This window comes from Cariama cristata, unplaced genomic scaffold, assembly GCF_000690535.1.
Source record: "Cariama cristata isolate BGI_N322 unplaced genomic scaffold, ASM69053v1 scaffold7181, whole genome shotgun sequence".
Classification (NCBI taxonomy): domain Eukaryota; kingdom Metazoa; phylum Chordata; class Aves; order Cariamiformes; family Cariamidae; genus Cariama; species Cariama cristata.
The window spans coordinates 43,462-70,717 of NW_009597504.1; the positions used below are offsets into that span (position 1 = coordinate 43,462).

The following is a 27,256-nucleotide window of genomic DNA, read 5'->3' on the forward strand; positions in this document are numbered from 1 at the left end:
AAAAGCATTTATGTTGTCGTATGAGCCACATAACTGAGCACCATAACAGGCTGTATGTAGTAAGATTACTTAGAAATTGTCACTGAGTATCAAACTCTCTGTCCTCCTTTCCAGAATGATGAAGTCCTCTGTACATACAGAAGAAGATGACTTTGTGCCAGAGCTTCAGAGAAGCATCCATCCCAGAGAGAGGCCAGATTGGGAGGAGACTCTCAGCGCTATGGTAAAACACCTTGTTGCGTTTTCTGTAGGCATTATTTTCGATTCTGAAAAATCTACTCTTATTTCCTAGTTATGCGTCATTTTACGTTCCCTGAGTTTCAGATTTTTAAGTGGATTGCGTAGTACTTTCAACAAGACCAAAATACTTTCCTTCCTCTGGCAGTTTGTCAAGGAGAGAAGGAGCATGCATAACGCTTCTGCCCTATTAATATGTGCCCCAAAGCAGGTCTAGTAACCAATTAAAAGGTCCATAATGTCACAACGATTTTCAGTCTGCATTAACCTCTTTTTCAGCCAGACTTTTGAGCATGAAGGGAACTTCTTGTAAAAACATGCTCTTTGAAGCATGCAGCATTGTGGAGGGATAAGAGTTTAGTAAAATGCTGGCTAAGTCTACAGACATAAAACCTCAGCCTGAAAGCTAACCTACCATCAGAGGGAACAGAATTGCAGAAAAGCAGCCGCAAAGGTGCCGTGCTTACAGAAGGCACTAGAAGTGGGCCGCAGACAACTGTATTACTTTGCTATATTTGTTTTCTGTTTAAATGAGCGAGTAAAGTACCTGCAGTTCCATTTTCCCAACTCCCTCTAGCATTCGCTGAGTTTGGAAGGTCAGATGTTATTTCATTAGCAGGCAAATAGGGCAATCTGATTAGGTGGTTTTGTGAAGTTGTCTTGAAGCTTGACCTACCTTAGTTCAGTATAGGAGTGTCTGGAAGGTGTATCTTGCTTGTTATTTTCAGATTTTCTAAATTGCCTCATTAGCATACTAAGCTGAAGAGGAAATTGCCTTCTGCAGCAGACCTTGGATAGGGGGAAGGTCTGAATATTCCAGGGCAGCAGTGGTGCTCTTGAGGGGCTGACAGTCCAGCAGTGTGACTAAGATTACTTACTGAGATGTGGCACCAGTGACCATTTTTCCCTCTTATTGGATCATGTGGCAGTGGCAGGGCTTCAGCCTGGAAAAGCCGTATGTTCTCTGCTCCTCGACTGCCAGCGGTGCAGCAGCAGCGTGAGAGATGGGCTAGATTTAACTGTATTGCAGGACAGTCAGCTTCATCTGATGTATGGGGCTGAGGGCTATTCGTCCCAGTGGATTATTTGGAGTTTAAAGCACCATTAATATCTGGCTGGGTCATGTGAAATAGATTTTTGGATTAGTTGTTCTTTATACAATGTTCAGAAAAGTATGTAGGTAAGAAACTCCCTACGAGCCAGGTATTTATTTTGATTTTAAACAGGGGAAGAAAGATAAGTACTATATTTTACTGTTTTAAAAGCCTCATCAAACCCTATGTAATACAATGATAATATTTTGTCCCAACTTTATTTTCAAGCTGAAAAAACCAACCGAAAACATAGGCTTCACTGGTGTTTTTGTCTGCTGGTGTTTCCTGTGCTTGTCACCCAGCTTGACTCCCTGCTTACCCACTGTTAATTTTGACTGTTTGCAATTGTCACTTCCTAAGTATGTTTTTTCTCATATGTGAATATTTTTTCCTTCTCTCCACCTTGGCTGGCAGTTCACGCTGGTGCCGCCTGTTTGAGGGCGCTGTCTGTCCTAATCAGTGTTACTCAGCCGGCGGTGTGTGCTCCCAACCTCAGCGCATGGTGCTTCTTAACACCCTAGAGCCAGGAGTCTTCTGTAAATCACTGTTTGACACCCTGCTGTCTGTAACCTCAAGGTGTGTCTCAGGAATGTGAGTCTCCACCTGTAACACAAGTTAGCTGGCATACCTCATTTGTTATTGTTTTTTTCTGTTGTTGATTTACGATGAAGGAAAGGTTCACCTCTTCTGGCTTCACACTTTCCTGTTATCGTGGAGGCTGTTGTGCTCGTGCACATTGTTCAGTGTTCAGCTCTATACTGCAACCTACGCGTATGCATAGGTTCCTCTCACCGTGCTAACGATTAGTTCACTTTTTAGAACATGTCCTCTTGCACAGCTCTGTGCCAGCAATATAAACACTGAACAGTCCAGGTGGCTACAAAAAAGAGATTTAGAGGACAATAAACAAGAAAATTCACATCTGAGATTTGCTGCGGAAGGATTTGATATGATGAAGCACAGGGCTACATGTAAAGCTACTGAACCTGTACTTATAATGGCTTGGATTTGTGCTTACAGCGTTGTTTTGACCTCGTGGTCCTCCCAATACGTTGTAGGTGGGTAGGAAAACCTCACTTGCTCGTGTTTACTGTATTGAGTGAATCAAATTTCCACTTTCAACCTCTGCCTTACGTCCAGTCAGAAGGTAATATTTACAAGATGTAAATATTTACAGGACAGTGATCAACACTGTCACTTTCTATTCTCTATTTGACCAGTGCATCTACTGTATTCTACCTTTTTCCTGACCATTTTAAGCCTGAGATTTTCTTCCTTTCTCTTTTTCTTCATTTTGCATTTTTAGCAGCCTCTGGTGTAGCCTTTTCCCAGAGCACGTTCCTTACACAGTATGTGAGTTTCTCATCGTGGCATACTACATTTAATGTTCGGTTAGTAGTTGTTTAAGTTGCAGACTTCAGGTTTTGTTGTTGCTGCTGTTTCAGCCTCTGGGGAATGGAGGCTGCAGGGGCTGGGAGAAGTTGGACATAGCTGTGTTGTTTTCTACTCTCCATTGCTTCCCGTGGCAGACAGCTGGAGACCCAACTAGGTGCATGGCTTTGTCACTTTAAATGAATTTCACGTTCTGCCAGGTGAGCAAATGCTGAGACTAGAGACACTACGGAGAGCTTGGAAGATTCTGACACAGTCGACAGATCGGTGGTGCTTACTCATTTCTCTCTTGAACTTTGCCTTTGTACATGTTTTTGTACTTTGGGAAAAGGCAATTTATTCATTCACAGTTAGATGAACATATACAAGTCATCCCTGCTCGCCCTCCTCCATCTTATCCACAATGTATTTCAAAGTGCTTATTATTAATTTATGTAAGTGCTTTGTTTCCAGAGCTTTTTCTTAACAAGGAATAAACTCAAAGTCTTTCTAAATGTATGGAGGTTGAATGCCCTTCTATACTGTAAATATAAGGTAGGCCAGAAACTCTATTTTTAATACTTTTGCCATTGCCAGTTTACTCTGGGCACCTGAGCAGCTTTAGTCCTTTGTTTGATACTACTTTTATGATCTGTTTTCATGTTTATTATTTGTACTTTCACCTACGCTTTAAAACAGCTTGTTTCTTGTTTGTGTTTTAGCAGAAAGGCAAGTGATTTTGTATTGGAGACTTGGTTTGTTTGGGTACTTCTGGTGGTTCTTGAAATTTCATAGTAGTTATGAAATCCCGTCTTGTACATTTTGAGAACCAGGCTCAATGAGATACCACACTAGCTGGACAGACTTTACGGGAGTTAGGTAATAAGACAGCAGCCTGCATAGTCCTCAAGGACTGCTATATTTCGTATTCCCCCCCGACTCATCTTCTGTATTTTTAGAATTTGGTCATATTAGATATACCTTTTTTCTCACCATCTCAGCCTCCTATTCCCACTGCGCTGCTGGCCTGCTGGGTAACCTTCACACATGCTGTTTTTTTCTTTCTCTGCTCCAGTTTGGAAAATGCAGTTGATGATATTGACTTTCTTTGTAGAACACTTCTGAGATCTGGGGATAAAAAGCCATATTGGAGCCAAGTAATATTGCAGTATATGGATTTTTTTAACATTTCTCTGAGATAGTAATGTTATTTTAAAGGCAAGAAGTATCTTTTCCTGTTAAGGTCCTGAAGAGTGCTCTATTTCTATGTTACAAGAAATGAAGTTATGAAAGAGAGCCTTTATATAATATTTCTCATAGGAGCCTGCAAAACAGCTGGTCCTCAGCCTGTCATTAACTTTAGCATAAATTGATATTTGTACGTAATGTTACATTTACCTTTTTGACCATCTGCCTTACTCCCAGCACCTCAGTTCAGTAAATTGTGATGTTTTAAAAGCAGTGTGCTAACAGCTTCTCCCCCCTGTAAGCACACAGCTTGCTGACACACACACGCACGCTCTGTCGCTGTTACCTTTTTTCTTCCATTTGTCTAAATGTTGTGGGGAAGCAGGATTAAAAAGGTGAGATAAATCTAAAAATCTTTATGCACCTGTTGAAATTGCACTGTCAGTCACAGAAAGTCGCCGCCTGAAGCTGCATTAACCTGACGGGCACTGGAGATAAGGTGGATGTACTCACTCCAAAGTTAGAAAGAGGATTTCTTTTGTGTGTGTATATATATGTGTTTCTGAAAAGGTCGGGTTTTCTGCAGCGTCTACCACTTCTTTCAGCTTTGGAAGCTTTCAAAATTTGAGTCCCTAAAGCTGTGGTAGGTTTACTTACTGTGAGATTTTTTCCATAGTGCCCTGAGCACAGGAATACAGGTGATCATCCTGTACAGTGAATATCTGCCGGGGTTCATTCAGGAGTAGCTGACGGCTGGATGTGACCCAGAGTTCTTCCCCTTGAGGAAACCAGCCTTTCCCACCCTGGTGCACCTCTGAACGGTAGCTTTTGGGATCTAGAAATGTGATTGTCCATAATGAGGTTATTGAGATGACAGCCGTAGTATCCCCAAGTGTTACTAGTTTGTAACCAGATTGCCTAGAAAAGGTGTGATGTAGGAACCTCTAAATTACTGATGGGAATCATTATGAATCCTTGAATTTGGCAAATGCGTAAGTGAACAAGAAGACAGGTAGTTGGCAGTTAGCACACATCATCCTTTTCAGGCTTATGCTGGTGGAATTTTCTTAGGAAAAAGCCAAGCCTACAAATATTTTAGAACGGCACAGGGGTTAGACCCTGTCCTATGAAATCCCTGGAATAACCTTTGTTCTTCTATCAGGTCAGATGGATTCTGAGATCTGTCGTAGTTTCAGCATTTGATACTAGATAGGGTAAGGTACCATGGCTTGTGAAGCTAATAAAGGCTTTTTAATGAGACCTCAATATATCACTGTTAAATCTGGGACATGAGTGAGGAGAAAACTATTTTTAAATGCAATTTATAAAAGTGTGTAGAGATTAGTGAATTGTAAAGGTTTAAAGAAAGATTTCCTTCTCCTTAATGCAGGGTTTGTTTCTTGTTCTTTGTACAGCACTTAGCCCAGCGCTGCCCCAGATCTTGACTGTGGCTTCTGCAAGAATAGATGCAAAAAAATAGCATGTAGGGTTTCTTTTTAAATTATTGTTGGTCGGTTGGTTTTTAATTCAAAAAACATCAGGCATGTCTCTGAGTATGTCAGTCCTGACCCAAGCTAACGAATACTTGCAGGAACTGTGGCAAAATCTGAAGGACAAGGGAGTATGGTAAATCCACTTGCCTGGCCCTCTCAACTATGGTGATTTCCGAAAGGGTGGTTTAGTGAAATGATCTCCTTTCGGCGACTGAGATATATAGATATAAGACCCTTTTAACATGTAAAAACTGACATTATGTAAAAAATGACATTATTCCTGTGGCTTACAGCTCTTTGTGCTTTGTGTGCATATGAACCAACATTGGAATTTTACAACTGAGTATCTGGTTGTGAGCTCTTCAGTAACTGTGCCGACAGTTTTCTTAGACTGATCCTGTTTTCGGATGGGTTATATGCCGTAGACTTCTTTGGGAAAAAGAGTGCTTTTCAACTCTGAATGCCTACCTGGAGGTTCTTCTTAAAAGTCTGAAGTTTTAAGCTCTCAAGTGCAAGGGAAAGTTTGAGTAGCTAGGAAGCTGAAAGTCTGCTTTTTCTGGTGTTATTTGAACTACTTGGACAATTCAATGGAAATGGACTTCAGATATTTCTTCACCTAGATGCTCCAGCAGTTGGCTTCTGGCTCTAAGTCTTAAGAGTCATTGCATTTCTTAACTGTTCCCAAATGTTACCTTAAAGTTTGGAGGTTAGTTTTGTGCTGATGAGGGCTCTCATACTTTAGACTTGTCTGGGTTAGTAAGTCTTCTGTCAGTCTTGCAGAAACTGTAGTACATCTTCTCTACTCAGCACTCGGCAGCATTTTTGTGTGAATTACCGCAGCTTAGGCTACGTAGCAGACTGGTCACAGAGCGCTATTTGTAACAAAGATAACGATGGGATAGAAATGGGATTTCAGATAGCGTGGACAATACAGGCGGAGATATGAGATAAAGGTTGCATACAGCACACCAAGCAGTCATTGGGCTGTAATAATATTTTGCTCAAAACAGTTCTGGTCTGGCATTGCACCAGTAACCTGTATTTCATTTTCAACTCACATAAGTTGTTTTTCGTGCTATTGCCGCATGAATCAAGTATTTTTTCTCTTGTTAAGCTTTTGGCAAAGTATTATGTCGTTGCGTATGGTTCTTTCTCTCCCCTTCCCTCTTGGTTAGAGAGTCATTTTTATTTCACAGGCTAACTCCCAGCATGAAGCTTGTCCCTGAGAATCTTTGAAAATTGGGACAATCACTTAATTGGCATGTTGGCTTCCATGTGGGTTTGCCAATTAAATGGGTTCAATTAAGCCAGAATGGATGCCGTATTTTTGGCAGTAAGTATTAATCTATAGCAATCATTTAATTTTCAATAGCAATGCTATAGAAGCAATTGTTTCGAGTTACATTTACTGTCTTTACAGTGTATGCACTCTTACAGTACAGTGTTGATCCAGGAGACAAAAATTACGTTTTCGAAATTTCTGTTTTAAAATCTGTGTATATGCAACATTTAGGAAAGAAGGAATGATTTAGAATTTGCTAAGGCTGGATCATAAAGTTTGGTTTTCACCTTGATCTCCAGTTTTAGTGCACCCTAATTTTGCCTATCTATCTGTTTCAAAGTGAATGCAATGCACATCAGTAAATTCAGCGTCTTGCCAAGTGAAATGTTTGGGTCATGTATTTACATGCCACCACTAGTATTTCTTCTTTTATGGTCGTAGGGGTTAACGGCAATTAAAAAGACGAAGATGGCACTGGAGTATAATGGCTAATTTTTTGAATGCTCCCAGGAGCCCTCTGCCACATTATGTAAGTGTAGGTAGGCATAAACATGCATTAATGTACATTAGGCACTTAAGCCTGAGTTTACTGAGGCACGAGGGAGCCTGAGTGCCTGTGTTTTATCATACTGTGAGTAAACCGCTGGGCTCAGTGGTGTGTGTGCTATCAGTAGCAGCCGTGCGGCTATTGCTTAGTCTGTGAATGACCAGTCTGAATGTCTTGGGGTCTAGGCGTTCGAATTCTAGGTTCAATTTAGACAGTTTCATATCCCCGTATCTTTTATAATTATCACCCATTGCCCAGACAAACTGCCTGTTGGTGACAGCACGGGGATGCTGTTCTGATGGTTGGTGCTGGTAATACTGTTGTAATTAGTCCAGGTTATTCACTGTTCTGAGTCCCGAGAGGCAGTATGAGATGAGCTCTGAAGACAGAATGACATTGTCATGACCCTCCGCCTCTTTTCCTCCCATCCTATTCCAAAGATGATCTCTTTTTACTCGTGTTGTGTTGTCTTAATATAAGAAATGTCACATGTGTTTGAAATGTACTTATTTGGGAGATAAAACTTACAATTTATTTATCTGTCAATCACTTTTCCCTAGTCCCAGCTGCTTAAAAATAAGATGGAACATCCAGGAAGGGAAAGGAGCCTCTTATTTATAAGTGGTTGGTTTTGATTGTGGTTTTTTTTGTTTTTAAAACTGATATTCATTGCCTCATAGTTATCATAATGCAAAAAAAAGGTGGAACAGTTTTTGAAGGGTTGTCAGTAGTATGCTCATCTGCCCCCTTCCATTCCCCATCCCCAAGTTTATCCCAAGAGACAAACAAAACTAAGTATCTATTGTCTTGCTGAAGGTTGTGGGCATTATTTTTTTTACCATGATTCAGCCGCCTTAATTATAAGGTGCTGAATTATTCCCTGAAAATGTTTGTAATCTTTAGCCTGATTTTTTTATTTAGATCATTCCATACAGTTCTGCCTTGCTACATTTATATTGGTCACTGCCATGTCGGTGTGAGTCTGTGTGATGTTTGTTGGTATTTGATCAAATTACCGTGGTTGCTAGGGCACAGATGATTCTGACTGCAAAACCCAGTGTTTTTGCACTAGTAGTCTTAACGCTTCATCTTTGCTTTAGGGTCCTTCCATGAAAATTTGTGATGGATGCTGTAGGGGCTTGCTGCAAGTGCTTTTTCCATCGAGTAAGGCCTTATATTGTTTCTCACCCTAGAAGGTAGTGTGTCTCATTTAGTTAATTTTCCTCAGCAAGCGTAGGATCCATAGGATTGTGACTGTGACCTGATTATGTGAGGATGTGTGACCTCCTGTAAGTAGACATCAGAGTTGGTTTGCACAGTTTCAGACTGAAAATCACTGCTGTTCTCTATGACATCGGCAAGTTTATCGACTCCGTGTCATCCATGTGGGACTGGATCTGGTCTTCCATGGATTCCAAGTACACCAGGCTCCTCTCTTGCAGAAATCTGCTTTAAGAAGTTTCTGTCTTTGATTATTCCTTCCCACTTCCCATGCTACAGAGGACTGTCTCAGGACAGTTGGTGGTGAGAGAGTTTCTGGGATGAAGAGTTGTGAAGTGAATCTCTGAGCTAATCTCATATAAAAATAATCCTGCAAAAGAAGTTCAACTTTCCTCGTTCTTTTTTAATCTGGATTGTTTCAGGGACCTGTACTGTAGCCACTAAAACAGTTGCAGCTGCAATGAGAGGAAGTAGGAGAGAGTAGCCTGGGCTGAAGGGTTGGGGTGGGAGTTTAAAAAATTGGCTTTACCTCTTCAAGCCAGGCAATCATGAAACTATGCCCTCAGGCTAACAGTGCTCCTGATGCGCCTTCGGTTTCAGAGAGTGTTAAAGAAGTTTTAGGGTCTGTATGTTCTTGATTTGCGCTGTGGCTTGTACTGCAAACAAATATTTTTCAGCTGGAAAACATCTGAAGTTGCTCTTTGGTATGGCTGCAGAATCCAGAGTCTTAACTGTTGATTCTTGCTTTGTGGCACAACGTTTTTCCCTGTATTTGTATGTGGTTACCTGACTGCTCTTGGTTTCTTGGTCTGAATAGGTAGTCTGGTCTGTTAGAGTTGCACACATGTATAGGAATGTCTTCCTAATTTGTTTTGGTTTTTTGCTCTGTGTGTGCGTTTTTGTTTTTATGTCTCAGGCTCTATTTTTTTTCCTTAAATATTGACCTTTAGGGAAAAAAAATCCCTCGGTTTTAGCTAATAATTTTATGAGTGCAAGGAAATACCTTGGAGGATGGAGATTCTCACCATCAGTTTCTGCAGAGTTCATGTTCTCGGTGATGTGAGGAAGAGGTCGTCATTCACCTTCCCAGTTTTGCTGACCAGTAGCATGGAAAGACCTTTCTGCAGCTCTCCAGCATACATCGTGTGTCCTGTTCTGACCTCACCTGGGTGACGTCAGGTCATTTCTGGAGAGCAACGTCACCTCAGATTTGCCAGCATGTGTCATCTTTCCTCACCTGGTTCAGCGAACTGGCTCCTTGAGGCTGAGCAGGGTTTTTGAGCCAGTTGATTGGGAAGGGAGATTTAAGGAACCCAGTGATTCTGGTCAGCAGCTGGTGGCTGGGTCAGCGGCTCAGCCAGAGCAGAGCGTGTGATCGCAGGCCAAGCTTTCCCGCATAACGCTCCAACCAAGTTAATGAACTGACTCCTTTTGTTCTGTTGTTCAGAAGTTTATGGACAGCTTATGGTATAAATTGCATGTTACAAGTAGACACGTTCTTCACATTACCATGTTATTAGGAGGGTTTGGAAAATAAGTGTATCGTATACCAGTTTTGTATTTGATGCCATTGTAAACAGCTCTTTTAATAAACAAAAAGCTGAGTCCGGGTTGGCTCTGCATGCATAAATATAAGTTCATGTTGACTCTACTGACTCAGATATTGGGGTTGAATGTCAGGCTGCTGGTTTTTTTCACCTTCCCAATCTTTCTTCTGCTTCGTTGGGAAAATGCTTCAGTTTCTAAGCCAATTTATATCTATAACATAACATTGTTATTTGCATAATCACTGAATATGGCCAGGGGACTTACCAAAGTGGTTATTTGCTAGTTTCAGGCTGAATTCATCTCTGTTTTTTTGTGTGATGAGAAATTGCTTTCTACCATAACAACCCACAGCTCCATTTGTCCTTTTACAGCTAAGCCATGCTCAGGATCCCCTCCTCCCTCTGGGAAACAATAGACTGTAGAAATTGTGTGTCAGACAGGGTCTAGGATTTTGGGGGTCTCTTTTTAGCCAACAGGGAACTGGAATCGAAGAATTGTGTTCATTGGATGTTCTATTTTCTGTGGCTTTTTTCTAAAATTTATTTTGTAGGCTGTACAGAATAAGGACTCTAACCCTGGCTGCCTTTCCCACGCATATTGTATGTGGGATTTTTGTTCTTAAAGAAAGTACATTCCTTAGCCGGTACGCTATTATGTGAGGCTCTGTACTGTACCGCGGCAGCTCCCTGGGCTGAGATCTTTGTGAATGGTAATAAGGCGATCTCACTACCGCTTCACTATAGCGATGTCAAATCCAAACTTAAAGCTGTCAGGTAGTTATCATGCTAATGTTGCCCTCAGTAGCTAACCATTCATTTTTTTTGCTTGGTGCATCCATTTTTGTCTCTAAACCAAATGATAGCTATGAAAGAAAATACAAGTGTCGGACTCTTTTGCTGGAAATAACCGCCATCCTTTGGGTGCATTTGATTCATTTGCAGGGAATCAGTGCAAGTCCATGCATCTCTTTAAGCCTCGCTTAGGAAAGCCTGTCATGACATGAAATCAACCTGCTTTGCGGAGGTGAACTTTGGTCACTGGGACAATAATATAACCAAAGTAGGTTCATACAGCTGCCAAGGTGCTTACTCTGTGTGTTGGATTCCACGTACCAAATTAGTTGTTTTACAGGTGAGCTGGAGGTGGTTTTACCCACGTATCTGTGAGCTGGCAAACTTTATTTGAAAACACAGTAGATGAATAGTTAAGAATTGGTTCTTTGTTCATTCCGGGCTGATCCTTTAAACTATGGCAAATGGATGCCCTGGACTAACTCCTCTATAATGCTAAGTCTCAGGAATGAGAGGTTTCCCTTAATGTGCCAGCTCATGGCAATGCTTAAAAGTTTTGTTTCTTTTTCTTATTTTTCCCCCGCCTCTGGAGGGGAGAAGCTGGCAATAGAAAAATACATCCTGTGTGGTCTTTTGAAAGAGAATTCACTGTTAACCATGCCATGCAATAAGTACTGGCTAGAACAATTCAGTGTTGACAGGGAATGTGGAAAATGGAATTAAAAGTCCTAAACTCAAAAAATGGTACACATTAAAGTATCTTCTTTATTGAATGCAGATTTCTTAGACGTGGGATTAAGAATGTGCATGGCCAGTATTCAGAGTTTCCCTACTGGAAGCACTTGTCATTTTTTCACTGGCTTTCCTCTATCGCATTTCTCATTTATCATGAGATTTTGAAGGCACCTCTGACTGCGGAACTGTTTCCCCACATTCCACAATCCCCAAACCAAGAGCTAAATTAAAAAGTCGCTGCTACCTCTCATTACTCCAGCTGTTCTGACCATGAGCTATACCTGCACGTAAGCCAGTCCTACGGCTACCTTTTGGCATGTCAGAAGGGATGTTTCTTTTATCTTTGCAACAGGGATCAAGATATTTGCACTAGGTAAGGAGCTAAGTGATGTCTTCGATTTAAAAAAACGCAAACAACAAACCTTTTGTAAAATTTAAAAGGTTCAACTGTTTCTCATTCTGAAAAACATCTTTGTGCTTTTCTGTTGGATCTCAAAGCTGTTTCTTTGCCCACAGTGGCTTAGATTGCTGTAATCGGAGTACGTTAGACCCTTGCACTCTCAAAGGTAAAATTTATCTGATGCCTTGCTCCTTTTTAAGTGAGGGTGGGATAGCCAGCTTCTGCAAAGACAGGTGGGTACACGGGTCTCTTGGGTAGGGGAACGGGAGCTTGTCCTTGGTTTGCAGCTTTGCCCGCGTTCTGGGTGGTTATTAAATGTGCCCGTGCTGCGCTCTGCTGAGCAGACCATGAATAGCGCGGATATTAAATGTTAAGATCAGAGAATCAGAGAATCCTTTGGGCTGGAAGGGACCTTTAAAGGTCATAAGATGGACAACTAGGAAATGCAGAGTTGGAGGAGGAGGTATTTATTTTTATTTTTTTACTTCTTCGGTAAAGCTGCCGTAGTATAATGTTTGTATATTGTTGTTTGAGCTGAGATTGTGGGACCTGGGTACATAAATCAGATGCAATTGCTGCTTCATTTTAAATGTGTCCAAACATCTTAAGCAGCTCTGAAAAATGTAGCTGAAATGTGCTGAAGTGACACAAACATCCTGTATAAGAATACTTAGGAAACTCATTTGCATCCACTAAATGGATCAATGGAAAGTGGCAATAGGAAGAACTTGGCAAATACTTGCATTTCCATCATATTGCCGCTGTACCTCTGACATTTTTGGATGAATGTTGTATCTTCATCAATTACCGTACATTTCTTCCGTTCAAAAAAGCGACCCAGTTCCTGTGCTCAGGTGCATTTTAATCCTTTTAGGGATAGTGCTTAGACAGATAAATGCTGCAGAATTGGGACCTTTCGTTTGGAGTTATTTGTAGTAGCTCGGACATGGTGAGTTTCAGTTTAATGAAAGCATTTTTCCTTTGTTTCGTTGATTTATTTATTGTGGAGAACCAAGACAGTTGTTACAACATAGAAAGAATAGAGAATGGAGTATGTTAGTGGCTGTGGAGTATGAAGCTGAGATGATGAACCATATTTCTTCTTTCATTGTGCTTCAGGCTAACTCTTGAGCAGTAATTGGTGAAAGCAGGACAGTGCTGATGGAGCCATCATCTTTTACCTCGTAGTGATCAGGGGATTTTTGTCGGACAGTTTCTTTTTAAAGCTGCAGAGTAAGCTCTGCAAAGAAGTTGATGCTGAGCCAGCTTTGTGTAACTAGTTAGTACCCAAGATTTGGACTAACTGTTGATGTCCTTGTGCGTAAACCCCCACTTCAGATATCGAACTGTGTAGACTGGCTGCTTCAGTTCATCCTCTCGCAAGTAGATTATTACTTGCCACAGAGTAGTGACTTTTAGTGGAAAAACATTTCTGTTTCCTGCTGTTATTCAGTGGAGAAGTAGAACTCTAACACAGCTTTGTTTTTTTGGAAAGCTCGGGGGGATTTTGTGGTGGTTTGTTTTATTTGGTGTCTTTTTTTTTTTTTTTTCACCTCCAAGAAAATGGAGGGGAAATGAAGATGATGTAAGGGAAAGACTGTCATGGAAACCAACTAGCATTTTGAATCAGCTCTGCCATTTTTAGAAACAAGACTGTGTGCTGAAAGAATCCAGAGCAATCTGGTCCCTCCAAACTGGTTTTGGTGAGAGACTGATGGTAGGAAGATGCATAAATGTTACTGCCTGTCTAATAGTTATTCTTACTTTGGATTAATTAAATCCCACTTGAATTCAGTAGCCTGAGTACATGCTGACCTGTCAAGTCTTGCGTTGTATCTGTTCCTGTATATGGTACCTCCTCGGGGATTTTATACTAGTGTTGTGGAAAACCAGTTTACCAGTTATGGGATTACTGGAACTTGGTGGAATTCCACGGTTTCCTCTCTTCTTGTGAGTCCCAGCATAAGTATGTGGCAGTAGGAGGAGGGCTGTGGGTTTTGCACTGGTTCAATATTCTCCCCTATTGAGGATAGCAAGGTGGAACTGTACCACATCGCGTTCACTGGACTGTTTTCTTCAATTTCACGTGTATTTTCAGATTGTGTTACGTTTCTGGATGTGAGGGAGGCAGGTTGACATGTTTTCTGATAACTGCAATGAGACTTTTTAGGAGAAAATCCTTGTGTATTATGCAGTGGAATCCTTGATATAAATTATTTATGACTTAAGGTTTTATGTGCTAGGGAGCACAAAGCTGAAGTTTTCCAAATCATGTCTATAAATGTAAAGACCAAAAATTTCAAACTTAGATGCTTAAAGCTAGACGGCCTGATTTGTGAGAGCCCTCAGATTCCCAGGGAGTTTGGCAGCAACACTTGAAAGTTGCACAAGTGATGTATGTGCTTCAGCGGTCTCCTCCTGATACCCACCGAATAGACGGCTGTGATGGTTTAAGAATGCAATGGCCATCCATCGGAGAGTGGGAGAGACAGACAGGCGTTCCCCAAAATTGCTTAGAACAAATCTTTTCGTGGGATCTACCTGCCTCACAATTGGTGTAGGTGTCCGTTATAAAACGCTGAAGTTCTCAAGTATTGTCCCAACTGCTGCTAATGTAAGTGTAGTCTTTAGTGGGCTTTTGGTAGGAGAACATCTTAGTTCAGGGGAGGCTGGTGAAGCGGTGTTGCTCAAAAGCCTTCCAGTGAAATGTAAGAGGACTGAGGATCCCGATAAAGTCAATTGACCGTGTTCTGGATCAAGTCCTAATTTGTTTACGAAGTTTCAGACCAAAGCAGATTGATGCAGCAGGGACATTAAGCTGTGACAATTGGACTAAATAACTTGCATAAACAGATTTGCTATTCAATTACTAGGTTTCCACAGAACAGCGATGCATAGAAAATAGGGAAGTGAGAAGCAACTGGTGATGCTAGCTAGCTAATTTTCAGATGTAAATAATCCAACTGTTTCAAAATGATTTTTAAAATTAAATTACTGTGACACAAAGCACAAAAGATGACAAATCTCATTTGGAGTGTTTTGTTTGTATTTTGAGAGGAGGGTAATCTAGGGTAACATTTTGCATGCCAGATTTTGGATCAAAACAGGTACAAACTAGTGGTGCGTAAGGTGTGCTTTTATGTAACTACATATCTTTGGTTTAAATGGAAAGTAGTTACAGTTTATTTTGGAATAATAACGGTTTCTAAAATGGCAATAAGTTGTGGTGTGTGGGGTTTTTTGGGTTTTTTTTTTTGTTTTTTTTTTTTTTTTTGGGGGGGGGGTTTGGTTTGTTTTTTGTTTTGGTTTTTTTTTGCTTATCTGTCTATTTACTAAGTTTTTTTCTGGTGTTGGTACCTCATACTAAAGATTTTTAGCTTGCACCAGATCACCATTCTGCCCTTTTTCCTCAACTGTGAGACTTAGGAGAGATTGTTATTCTGCAGCAGAGTCCAGAGGGCTCTGATCTAATTGGAAAAGCAACCCAAGTTAATTACTGTATTGCATCTCATTGTAGTCCATTTAAATGGATACATGCTGTTGGAAATGGGAGAGGCAGATATCTCGTTCCGGCATGATTTGGACATAACTCAACCGGGAAGAAGAGGATAATACAACTTTTTCAGAGAGAGATGCTGGCATTTAAGTCTCCTGGAGGTGTGAGTTTTGCCTACGCTGCTTTGAGTCAGATCCAGGGTAGTCTCTACCCATTGCCGCAAACTGGCTGGAAGCCCACGTTTTTCTCAGATTTGTTTGTCCATTTTTATATCCCACCAGCTTCTACTGCTGATGGAGAAGAAAAATTATTTTTCTTCCTACAGAAATTCTGTTCCTTGGAAAGTGAAGGCAAGCATGTCCAGCTTTGCCTAAAAGCAGCTTACAGGAATGGCACATTTATTACTGTAATTAGGTATTTGCTTATGTAAAAGACCTGTAAGGTTTATTAAATTGGTGATCCTCTTAATGTGAAAATTCACAATGAGACTCTCAAGTGTCCTGTTACATACTAAAGTAATTGTGTACTTAGTAGCAGTCAGTCAGCCAAGGACAGGTTTATTTAAGGGTATAAATATTGTCCTTGTTTTTCTTCAGCGAGCGGGTGTGGATGTTCTGTACAGGTGTGGGACAATGGAGTTAAAGCATTGCTTGTGTTCAGGGCTGTGAAAGGTGCAAAAGTGTCCTGGCTTCACAATTATTCAGTAACGTTGATAGGGGAGAGCTCACTCACAGGAGCTGCAGCATCCCTTTGCCAAGGGCAGTGCTGGACATAACAGGAATTTGTCTGGGGGCAGAGAACGTGCTCTGCTCGAGTCCTTCGTAAGCCGCGGTGATGCTGGGTGGATGAATGGAGCCTTCTACGGTGTGTGTCTGCATCTGAGCCAGGGGCATCCTGGATTCCCAGTATCAAAGAAGAAATAGATACTGCGGCAACATGGTTGCTTCGTCTATTAGTCTGAAGTAGGCGACCTGAACCCAAAGTGCCTGTTTTATCTCTGGTGACTATAACAGTAGCCCTTGGGTAGATAACAGAGTTGTAGCTGCGAACCTCGTACGTGTGTGGAGTTGAATGAGATGAATCACTCCCTCTAGCGCTGTTGCTGTTAGTTCATGAATGTAGGCATGGGGAATGATTTTGACTTACTTATTGCAGCTCTTTGTGATGTGGTGAAGCACATGTAACATTTTGACCCACGTCAAGCTAAAATGAGAGCTTCAGGGAGGGGGATAAGAAAAATTCCCCCACTGTTCGTCCCATATGTGGGCTGCTAGCTTGATTTGTAATTGTCCGACTCAAAAGTTTTGGGGGCAAGGACCAAGTTGTTTCCATATTTTACACTGCAGTGTACAACTGTATTCTATGATATAACAAGCTGTTGGATTGACTGATCATCTCTGGTCAGAGATCTTTTGGTGCACCAGCTTAGAAGCGTTGGTACTGATTGGGATCAGGGAAGTCATCTGTTTATTCCTGTCATTAGAAAATGGATTTGATATAATACTTTTTTGTTCCAGGCCTGTAAGAGAAGGAATACTGAAGTGCCTTTCTTCCTCTTGCTTGAGCATTCGCTATTTTGGACATTATTCATGTTTCGTAGTGCGTTGTATAAAGCAGAAAAAAGCTCATTCAGCTGGTCTCTCCCACATCACTAATGAGCTATCTCTGACCAACATCAGGGACCGTGTTTTTCTCCTGCTCTGTGAAGTCTGTGCTGATCTTCCTGTTTTCATCACTGATTTCTTCATAAAAACCTCCCCGAAAGCCCCTCATTCCTTTAGAGCTCAGGGCCTGGTCCAGAACAGCAAGAGAAATGCGTGGTGCCGAGTGTTTGAGTCCCCTGTGATGGTGAATGGTACTCCAGCAGAGCTCACGGCTTATGGAAAAGCAGCTGGAGGAAGGAGCGGATGGGAAAGTGTGACAGAACAAATGAAAAGAGAGAGTTTGGGGTTCTGGCCTCACTAAAGTAAATGAATTTTAGTGATTAAGGAATTTTAATATGTTCATGCGCTTACAGCAATAGCTTCAAACATCTTTTTTAAACGCTCACCTCCCACATACAAGCAGCTCTGTCATTAACTTGATTTTTTCCACTGTATGAGCTATCCAGCTTCTTCCAGCGCCTCTGCCTGAATCTAAGTGCACAGATGTTTGGAAAATTAGGTTCTTAATGAGGAGTCTAAGTATGGAGTTTGGGAATGGATGTTTGAGTCCTACCTCTGAAATTCTCCTATTTAGAAACCAGAAGTAGTAATGAGTAAAATACTGGATCCCGCAGTTATTACTGAGAATTAGCAGGGCTCTGCAACATGGTTGAGGAAGAGATAATCATGTATTAGATCGTAATTGTGAGGTTCTGTTTTCCTTGTTAAAAAGGCAAAAGTCCATCTTCTAGCACATATGAGGTTTCGGCTGTGTTTGTACATACATGTAAAGATACATGGGCTACTGCTTGGCAGGCGGTAGTCCATAGCATGCAGTCAAATTTTAAGTTCCTTGCTCTTTCTTTTTCTTTTTTGCAGGCAAGGGGTGCAGATATCCCTGACATTCCAGGGGAGTTGCCGCTCCGGACCTGTGGCAGCACAGCAAGTATGAAAGTGAAGAATGTGAAAAAGTAAGAGCAGTGTTCTTTGGTTTTCCTGCCTTTGCTGGGCTTCTAGCTCTGGTATCCTGGGTTTTAGCTATTGTGCTGCAATACAGCTGGGGCATTTGGCGACAGTTTTTGATAGTGTCTTCGTCAGAGCAACCAAAATCCATGCGAAACAAAGTAAATTATAGCTAATGTAGTCTAAAACTGGGGACATGGGAGGTTTTGTTGTCTCTCTCACGTGTTTCTGGCCATAGAAGTGAAGCTTGCTAGAGTTTTGAACCTCACTGTTAGTGTATTTTTAAATATTTGTGATTTCTTCCTGAAACTGATTAATTAAAAAAAAAAACAAAAGCAAAAACATGTATCTACAAAAACCTAAAGAGAATCCCAGGCAATGTATAAATGAGAGAATTTTCCCTATCTCCCTATGCTGTGGGAAGCTAAACCAGGACAGGTGGGTGGCCTCGATATATTTTTTTATTTGATATATTTTCTCTTTTGCCTTTTTTGCACTCTGCCCTGTACATCTTCATTTGAATGGGTTTTGCACATTTTTTCTTTTCTCAGCGGTATTTTTTTCTTCTCCGATCTCCCAGATTATTTTTTTTTTGTGGACTTACACTATCTTTGTCTCTCTCTCTCTCTCTCTCACTCACTTTCATTCTCTCCCAGCGAATGTAAACCAACTTATTATGCTTGCGACTAAGGTTTCAAACCTGTAACATGCAAAGGGGATCAAAAGTAATCAATATTACTTGACTTGTCTTTGGTAAGAATGGTGACTTCAGGACCAGAACTCCCCGATATTGATTGATCTGTGCCTTCAGATCACCTCTCTGTAGTGCTCTGATGCTGTAAGGGAAATGGCTCTTTGTTCTAGTGCTGAGCAGCCAGATGCTGCATCTCACTTCCCACTTATATTCCCGTGGGAAGAGAGAGCTAGATAATGACAATCTCATTGGCTCCCCACCAGAAATATCTATAGGAGTCTATAATAGCTTCAGCAGAAGCAAGAGCATGTTGCAGAGCCAGAGGATCTCCCCGTCAGCCATCATTGTAACTGGAGACACTTGGGAATAATTATGCCTCACTTTTGAATTTTAAAAAGGCAAAGGATAAATAGCGTTTGTTCTGCACCCTCAGATACATCAACCCGGGACTGATGGGCTGTGATGCCTTTCACAGGTAAAGTTCTACTTTCCTATGTGTCTCGTGTAAGGCTGTTTATTTGCACTGCAAAAATGCATTTGTAAAGGTAGAGCGGCTTGTCCCTGCACCATTTCTTAAAGATGTGGGCTTTGGTGTCGATGAAATGCCACACGATTCTTTAAGGATGCAATGATAAAAGCCACTGTGCAATTTGATTTGCCTTTCTCACTCGGTTCCTTTCTCCACTGTTTTGGTGCATCACATCAACAAATCCCTCTGTTCCCTTGGCTTTAGGATGAGAAAGTCGTTATTATTTTATATCAGTAGCTGCATTTTATAACAGTACTTGATGCTGAGCATTGTGATTTGCATCTATCTCATGGTGTGCTTTTGATGTGCTTCAGGTTATCCTTTACAAAGGGTCACTTCCCGAAGATGGCTGAATGTGCACATTTCCATTATGAAAACGTGGACTTTGGCAACATACAGGTAAGTTTCAGATTTCTTGGATATACAAAACATCCTTGTATTTGGTTGCCAACTGAGCTGGGGGGGGAGGCTGTAAAGGGACCTCCACTAAGGTGTGTTTAGTTTGTTGCAAAATGTTTAGTGATAAGAAGTTAAAGGAACAGAGTCTCTTTATTTGGAATTGCTTCTGTATACTGGGCTAGAATCTGTACTCAGCCGTGTGGCCACCCCTTTGATGTTGGAGGTGATTTTGTTTCCACTGGATTTGACTGATGTCACGGGTTTAGGACTGCATCAAACATTCATTATTGAGTCATCTGTAATAACTGCATGCATATTTTTAGTTTGTGCGTGTGTGTCTCTAAACAGTTGTGTGGATGTACTTGTGTAAATAGAAATAATTCAGGTTTACCCGTTCTCTTCATGTTATCTTAGCTCTGCGTTGTGCATTGCAGCAGCTGTGTCATCAGAATACAAGAAATTGCTAGTCAGCCTGAGTTGCATTTCTAGAAGTGTGCAGGCTTCACTCCTTGCGATCCGTCCATCAGAAGCACAGGCAGAAGCATTTTTCATTGAGCAGTACCAGGGAGAGCCGAGTACCAAGAATCCCTGCTACTTTCTCATAAACAGGGCACATCTTGTTCTGCACTTAGAGGAGCAGGAAAAACTGCCAGACTTGTAGCCAAAAGGAGGTTACAACCTTTTCATTTGTAAAACATTTCCTGTAATATAGAGTGAATTATTTACAGCCTTTCATGTTTCCGTACTTGACAGTTTTGCAAGCAGAATTATGCATCCGTTTTTTCCGTCTCTGTAAAATTCCAAGTGAGAAGGAGTTTGGCTCCTATTCAGGGCTCGTATCTACTCTTATTCACACTTAGTGGCTCTAAGTAGGTCCATTCTGCTGAACAGGGGATGTATGTGCGTTGGCAGACACACACACAGAGACACAAAGGCAGAGCAAGTTTGACAAAATACTGGGCTTAAGAGGACACCGGTGCAAAGAGCTCAGTTCTTAATGTCGTCTCTGGATGATGGGCTGCTGACACAAACGGGAGCAGTCCTCAATCTTCTGAGGCAAAACTATGTTTCTTTATTTTCAGTTTCTGTGTACAGGAATAGTTTCACTAATCTGTGTCCCTGTTTTTTGTCTCCTGGTAATTTTCTGATTTGACACCACTAAGTTTTCAGTCATTTTGGAGAGAAATTTTATGTTGGAGTAGGTGTTGAGCAGGTTTCTGCGTACACACAGATGTTTGTTGCATCGTGTGGTCCTCTGAGCTTTCCTTTCTGTCACTCAGAGATATTGAACACAACATGCAAGCTAGGGAGAGATGACAACCTTTGCATGGCACCAGTATTTAAAGCATTTTGAAGGCAAATAATTTAATTCCTTTGTGGGTTTAAGCATTTCTTGGAATGTGTTAAGGATGGCAGGGCATATGTATAGGGTTGATGTGCTGAGATTTTTGTGTTTGCAAGAGGTAGAAGTAAAATTGGATAATATATCCTTTAGAGATTTGTTCTGCTGACAAACCTACAGCATTTTCTGGTGGGAAGTTTCCGCAAGCAGGAGCTGGTGCCGTCTCAAACTCGTTTTTGTGGTGTCCTTGCTGCACCCACAGCTTTCCGTGCTCCTGCTCAGTTGTCCTCTGTCTTGTGCCCTCTGGCGCAAACAGAACACCCACCGCTGTAACCGGAGGAGTGGTCTGGCTGAAAAACAATAACTGGGGAAGGGTATAACCCAGGAAGAAAAAGTCGTGTTGGTTATTCGGCCACGTCAGGCCTCTGAGCTGTTTTCTTTCACAGCGTCTGTGGTGTGAAGCCAGGAGGAGAACGGTGGACGACGGCAGCATGGGAGGCACTATCATAAAAGTGTGATTGTGTGTGTGGGTTGGGGGGATCAATTCTCTCTTTCCGCCACTGCTACCTCTGAAAAAACCATACACGCTTAACTATTTGTGTACTTAAAGCAAAACGTGCTTAAATCAGGTGAATCGGTTCCTAAGTACCAACTCTGTGCCTCATGTCCCTTTCTTTTTCTAAGCAAGATTTCTGATAGATCCCCACGGTGTAATGACTTTTTCATATAGATAAAAATATCTTAAGAACAGAGCTTTGCTCCTGAAGTATGAAAGGATAGGGCATTACAGTATTTCCTTAGTAGAAGGCCAGTATTAATGATAAAATAAATGAAAGCTATTAATACAACAGCAGTATTAGTGTACAGATTTAAAAATAGGTTCAGTTAGGGCTTATACATTTCAATCAAGTGGCATTCATTGGTGGCTTCTTTGTGATAACAAGGTAGACTAGAGAATAGCAGTAGGCTGAAGTGACTTGTAAATGACAGCTTGGCACCTAATAGCGAATTACCAAGTTGCATCTGAGGGGTAGTGGGTGTAAACTCCTTTCAAAATCTATTCACTGTTAAAAATTTGCATAGTAGAAGTGCAGTATTATCTGGCTGTGTCAGGAATTGTGTAATGCTGTCTATTAACAGCCTGGCCAAATTTCAGATTGTTTTGTAACATCTATGTCACTTATAATATAGTCTCATGGTGCAATTGGTATTAATATCTTGGCATTTCGCCTCATGAGATCATTTTAAATTAACTTGCTGAGATGTATGAAAAAGGATTTATTCTCTTCTTATCCTAGCACCGTGCTAACAAAACTAGGTGCACTTTGGGATGCTTTTCTCTTCAGAAATGTTCTGCTATACTGCTTTCGACAGCAATGTATTTGAACCTTATCTGCACCTGGCCAGCAAGACACACGTTGCACTGGCAGGAAATTGCTGGTTTACCACGCAAAGGTGTTTGATGTCAAAGCTGTAGTTACAGGATGGGCTTTACAGATTGCATCAGTGCCGTAATTTCACAGGTATTTTGCTGAAACACCTTACATTTATTTCTGCATTTATTTTTTAAGGCTACATCATTGATTTTTAATTTTATGATGAAAAGCCAGGTTCTGCATTATAGATTTGTTTTAGTCTGACGTTGAGTAAATGTTTAGCAGTCTTGTTAGCAGGAGCAGAACTATGGTTCAACCTCACTGTGGTCTGTGTCTCCTGAACGAGGTGTTATTAGGCCATGGCTAAATTGTGATTGATTACTCAGCTTCGGTTAGGTCAGTTCCACTGGCTTCCTTCTCTCTTGAGCTCCACTGCCTTTCCACAGTTCCCGGCTAACGTCTACCTGTGATGCCTCTCTCCTCAACAGAAAGTCAAAACTCAATTCGTTAATATACAAAGCACACGTTGCTTGCACATGTGTTGGTGTACGGAGCATCTCAGTGGTCAGTTAAGCACTGAGGTACGGAGTTGGAAGTCCTCAGCACCTCTTCCAGGCCTTAGGTTAAGGCAGAAGGGCTCACCACGCATTTAACTTTAAAAGTGCCTAAATCATCCCAATCTAACTTTAAATAAGTTCACAGTCAGTTTCTAAGGCAGCTTATGAAATTTAAGCACGATTTCAGGGTCTGCTAGTTGGAAAAGCTTCCTTCTTAGGGGCTTGGGGTGTTCCAGCACCCTGCGGTGTACTGCAGATAGCTGAACGAACAGAAAGAGTTGATGAGTACACACTAAACAGTGCAGCATCTTCCAGACACTCATTTGAGTTGAAGTTCAGTGCGTCAGCGTAGTGCTCAGCCCAGGCTAATTTGATTGCGTGTTCCAGGTTTTGGTTTTCAGCTGTAGAGCTGCTCAAGGTAACTCGTTCACACATAATTTGAGTATCTCAGTACAGCAGTTGTGTCACGTAGTCTGCCTGCCTTTTGACTTTTAAGGCTGGTTAATACAATAGGAATTGAACTATTTCAACAAAGCCGCTGTATCGCTAAGTTATACAAAGCAGAATGATTCCCCCCCAGCATGGTGCAAATGTGATTTTACTTTACCTAGTGCGATGTGCCATTAATATGAACAGGGGAAGCAGTGATTAGATATTCCGTAAATATCTTTACTTCCTGCCAGAAATAAAGACTTTGTTCTTAATTCTTTCGAATTAAGGAATTATCTTTAGTTGAGTAGGTTTTAGTAATGGAATATGGAGAGCTGATCAGTTCTGTGCTTTCCAGATAATATTCTTTGCTCCCTGAAAAACCCGTTGGTAAAGGACAGAAAGTGCTGTAATGCACATTCATATCGCTTCAGCAATCTTGCATTTGATGCGGATTTACCCCTTCAAACAGCATGGTCTCTGTCTCGCTGTGTTCGCATTTATGTAGCTGCCTTCTAAAAATAAAACCCTGTTGGAACAGGATTGGATGACGGTGCATGGAAGATCCTCTCCTTATCGGTTAAGCTTTGGCATTGCAAGTGGTAGGAGCATGTTATCAGTGGTAAAGGAAGTATTTGAGCCCGAATCACTTCCGCCTGCCGAGGCATCAGCTGCCAGGAATTCCTGTTACGAACTCCGCGGTATTGTTTGCTGTTTGAATGCCTTTGGCAAGCTGCAGCCTTGCAGCCACGGTGACGGGCTGCCTTTCAATGGTGGCCGTGGTTTGCACCCATAATTGTATTTTCCTGTTGTGTCTTAAGAGTTAGAAGCATTGCAAAGAGCAGTTCAGTTCTTCCTGTGCCTTTGGTCAGCAAAGCCTGTTGAGAAGATATTTTTTGGGCTCATCTTCTTTTGGTTTGCCTTTTTTCTTTTATTTAATAATATTCCAGGGAAGGGGGTGCAGAGGGCAAGTGTGCTTGTGCGGGTGTCTCTGTTAATTAGACACTAACATTTTTTCCTGAGATGGATTGCAAAGGAAACAAAAATGGGAAAGCCTGACCAGATGCCCTCCTCTGGAGGTAACTGGGGTAGTTTAAGATGTCTCTACCACAGCTAAAAGCAGTGCTCTACATAGATAGCTCTACATAGATCAGGTAGAAACAACAGGAATGGAGGAGTGCTCCCTGATCTGTGTCTGTGTGAAGTCGGACAGCTTAGCTCGAATCTCCTTCCATCAGTGATTTTGAAGCTAAGCCTGCTCACTGCCTTCAGTGTAGGAGGGCTTGTTCATTCCCCCAGCTTTACTGTGGGCATGATGATTTTCAGTGTCTTGGCAGTCATGAGCAGCTACAGGCTGGGATGTCTTCATTTATTCCACTCATTTGCAAAGTGTTTAAAAAGAAAAAAAAATATTTATTTTAAAAAGCGAAACGTGAAACAGCAGTCCCCCCACCCCTATCCCTTTCAAAAGGTGGAAATACATAGTAAAAATCACTGGCCTGAATTTTGCAATGTGTTGGTGCTATGAAAGACAATTTTACTGGGTTTTGCTTTGTTTTTATGAGTATATGAGTGGCTATGACATGCATACCCGTATTGCATACGAAGTGTTGCTCCTTTTTAGCCTTTCATGTCTGGATGCTGTTAATCTCCCCTGAAAATGTCTTTGCCATATTCTGGCAAAGGCCTTCGCCTCCCGTTCCTCGTCTTTTCCGTATGGTTTCTTTACTATTACCTTCTAAAGTGGTAGGGCGAGATGTTGCAAGGGCTGCTTTAAGGACGTGGGTATATAAAAACAACTATGTTTATAGTGTAGGTGGAAACTGCTTCTATTAACTTAATAATTCCAGCCACAACTCCCTGGAAATTGGCACGGTCTCCTGCCAAGATCAACAGATTTTTAAAATTTGGAGTCTTTGGGCCAAGCTTCTTGATGCCAGAAGAAGTTAGGAAAATATTCGAGTAAGTTCACCTCAGTTTTTGGATTCTTCTGTTTCCTGGTCTTGCATCCAACTTGCCACTAACTCCTCAGAAAAGTTCGTCCCTGGAACGGGATCACACCTGTGAAATTCCAGCTTGCTTGGTTTTCTTCCAGTGAAACGGGGAGAAATCCAGCATGGGTTTTATAGTGGAAGAGTAACTTCAAGTATGGAGAGTATCTCTCCACGAAACTTTACTATTGCCGCTCCCACGTTTACTACTTGTTTTACAATTGTTGCTTGCTGTAGAGAAAGCGAACAACCTTATTAGTGATCCAGCTTTAATGGAGAGGATTCCTGTGAATTATCTACCCGTTATTAAAGCCCGCTGAAAAAACGAGCGGGATGTAATTTCAAGGCTAAGCAGGTCCTTCTGCTGACCCCGTGGTCATCGTTTTGGTGAGAGGCGTTTGTGATCCCCTGAAGGAAGAGAGGGGATTGCTCACGGGAGGTGGGGGGGACGTTGGTGGGGGAGAGCTGTCTGTCTGTCTTGCTCTCTGGCCGAGGAGCGTCCGCGCTCCCGCGTATTTGCGGGTGTAATACTGAAATGTATGGGAGCAGCCGGCTTCAGGCTGCTTTGGGCTTGTGCCGGTGTTCCCTTGTGGCTTTAGCTGCTAAGTCATTCTTAAAGCATAGGGTATGTTTTACTCTCACCTTTCTTCCTTTGACTGACTGTTACTGAAATTGGTAATTTATAAATGTTTCTCTTTTTTAATAAAGTAAAAGGTAATTTGTCTGACACTACTCAACGGGCTGCGTATTGAAATTCCTGTCTTAGGGAGGAAAGTTTTTTCCCTGTTAGTATTTCTCTAGATTAGCTCTCTGTCTGATTGCAGGTATGCTCTTTATTTTAAACTGGTCGTCTATGTGTATAAGTGGAAGGGTAGACTATAACTCACAAATAATTGTTAAAAGCAAATGAGATGTTACCTGTTGATTCAGTTGAACAGATATTTCTGCTTTTTTTCTTCTCCTTTTGCTTTTGAGTGTTTTTAGGAGTTTCTATAGGACAGTTCATTTCTCCGCTATGTGCGTGTCACGGGAGAACAGAACCCAGCGCTGCGTTCCTGTGTCTGGGACAAAACGGCAAGTCCGGGATGCTCTGTTTGTGAAAGGATTTTGAATATTCCCCGCTTTGTGTGTTTCTCCTCTGCCTTATTGGTATGAGAATGATCACTGTGCAAATTTGGATGAGCATGTTCTCAGACCTGACTATCTTGAGATAGGTACCTTCTCTTACTCCTGTGCTGAGTACTGGCGGGCCAAAATGCTTTCAGGGAAATCTGTGCATATTTGGCTCTTCTTGGCACCTGGGGTGGGGACTTGTGGCACTCCAGTTTGAAAACGACGACCTCCTGCAGGAATCCAGATTATTTTTTCTTCCCCTGCATTTAACACTGAAAATATAACAAGCTTGTTTGTGGATTTTTAGTCTTTATTGGTGCGTAGTGGCTATTTGATGGCATGAGTAAATCTTAAAAGTGACTGTAATAAGCCCAGCTGTTAACTTTGGCATTGACCTCCTGCCGTTTGCCACCATCGTAAATTATCTTTAGCAGCGTGTCACAGAAATGTATAAAAATTGTTTTAATTAGTAACTGGAACAGAGTTGTGTTGGAAATTTTTTCTTCCCTGAGGTTTAATGACCTGAGAAAAACAGAAAGATATATTATATGTGTAATTAAAATATATTAAAAATTTGAAAATAATCTGTGCTCTCTGGAAAAACAATCCGTTTCACTAGTGTTTCATAGTTTGAAAGAGGATTAAAACCCTTATGGTTTTGTATATCGTAAGCCATACTGTTAACAGGAATGGTGTTAAAATGCAGCATAATATTGTACTCCTACATCTGCAAGCATGCCAAGCTGGTGTGATTTTAATAACTAGCAAACTTCATGTTGATATGATCCCCGAGATTTACAGAAGCAGGGATGTGTTT

At 41.4% G+C, this 27,256-nt stretch overlaps 1 protein-coding gene across 1 annotated transcript; it reads left to right on the top strand.

Annotated features, from left to right (window-relative positions):
- Positions 1-114: 114 nt before the first annotated feature.
- LOC104168340 (rho GTPase-activating protein 32-like) lies at positions 115-25,402 on the top strand (the record flags this gene model as incomplete). Its single annotated transcript, XM_009708909.1, has 4 exons — positions 115-223; positions 17,926-18,017; positions 19,547-19,624; positions 25,342-25,402. Coding segments are annotated over 4 exons (340 nt in total), but the record flags the coding sequence as incomplete, so codon positions are not given.
- Positions 25,403-27,256: the final 1,854 nt, after the last annotated feature.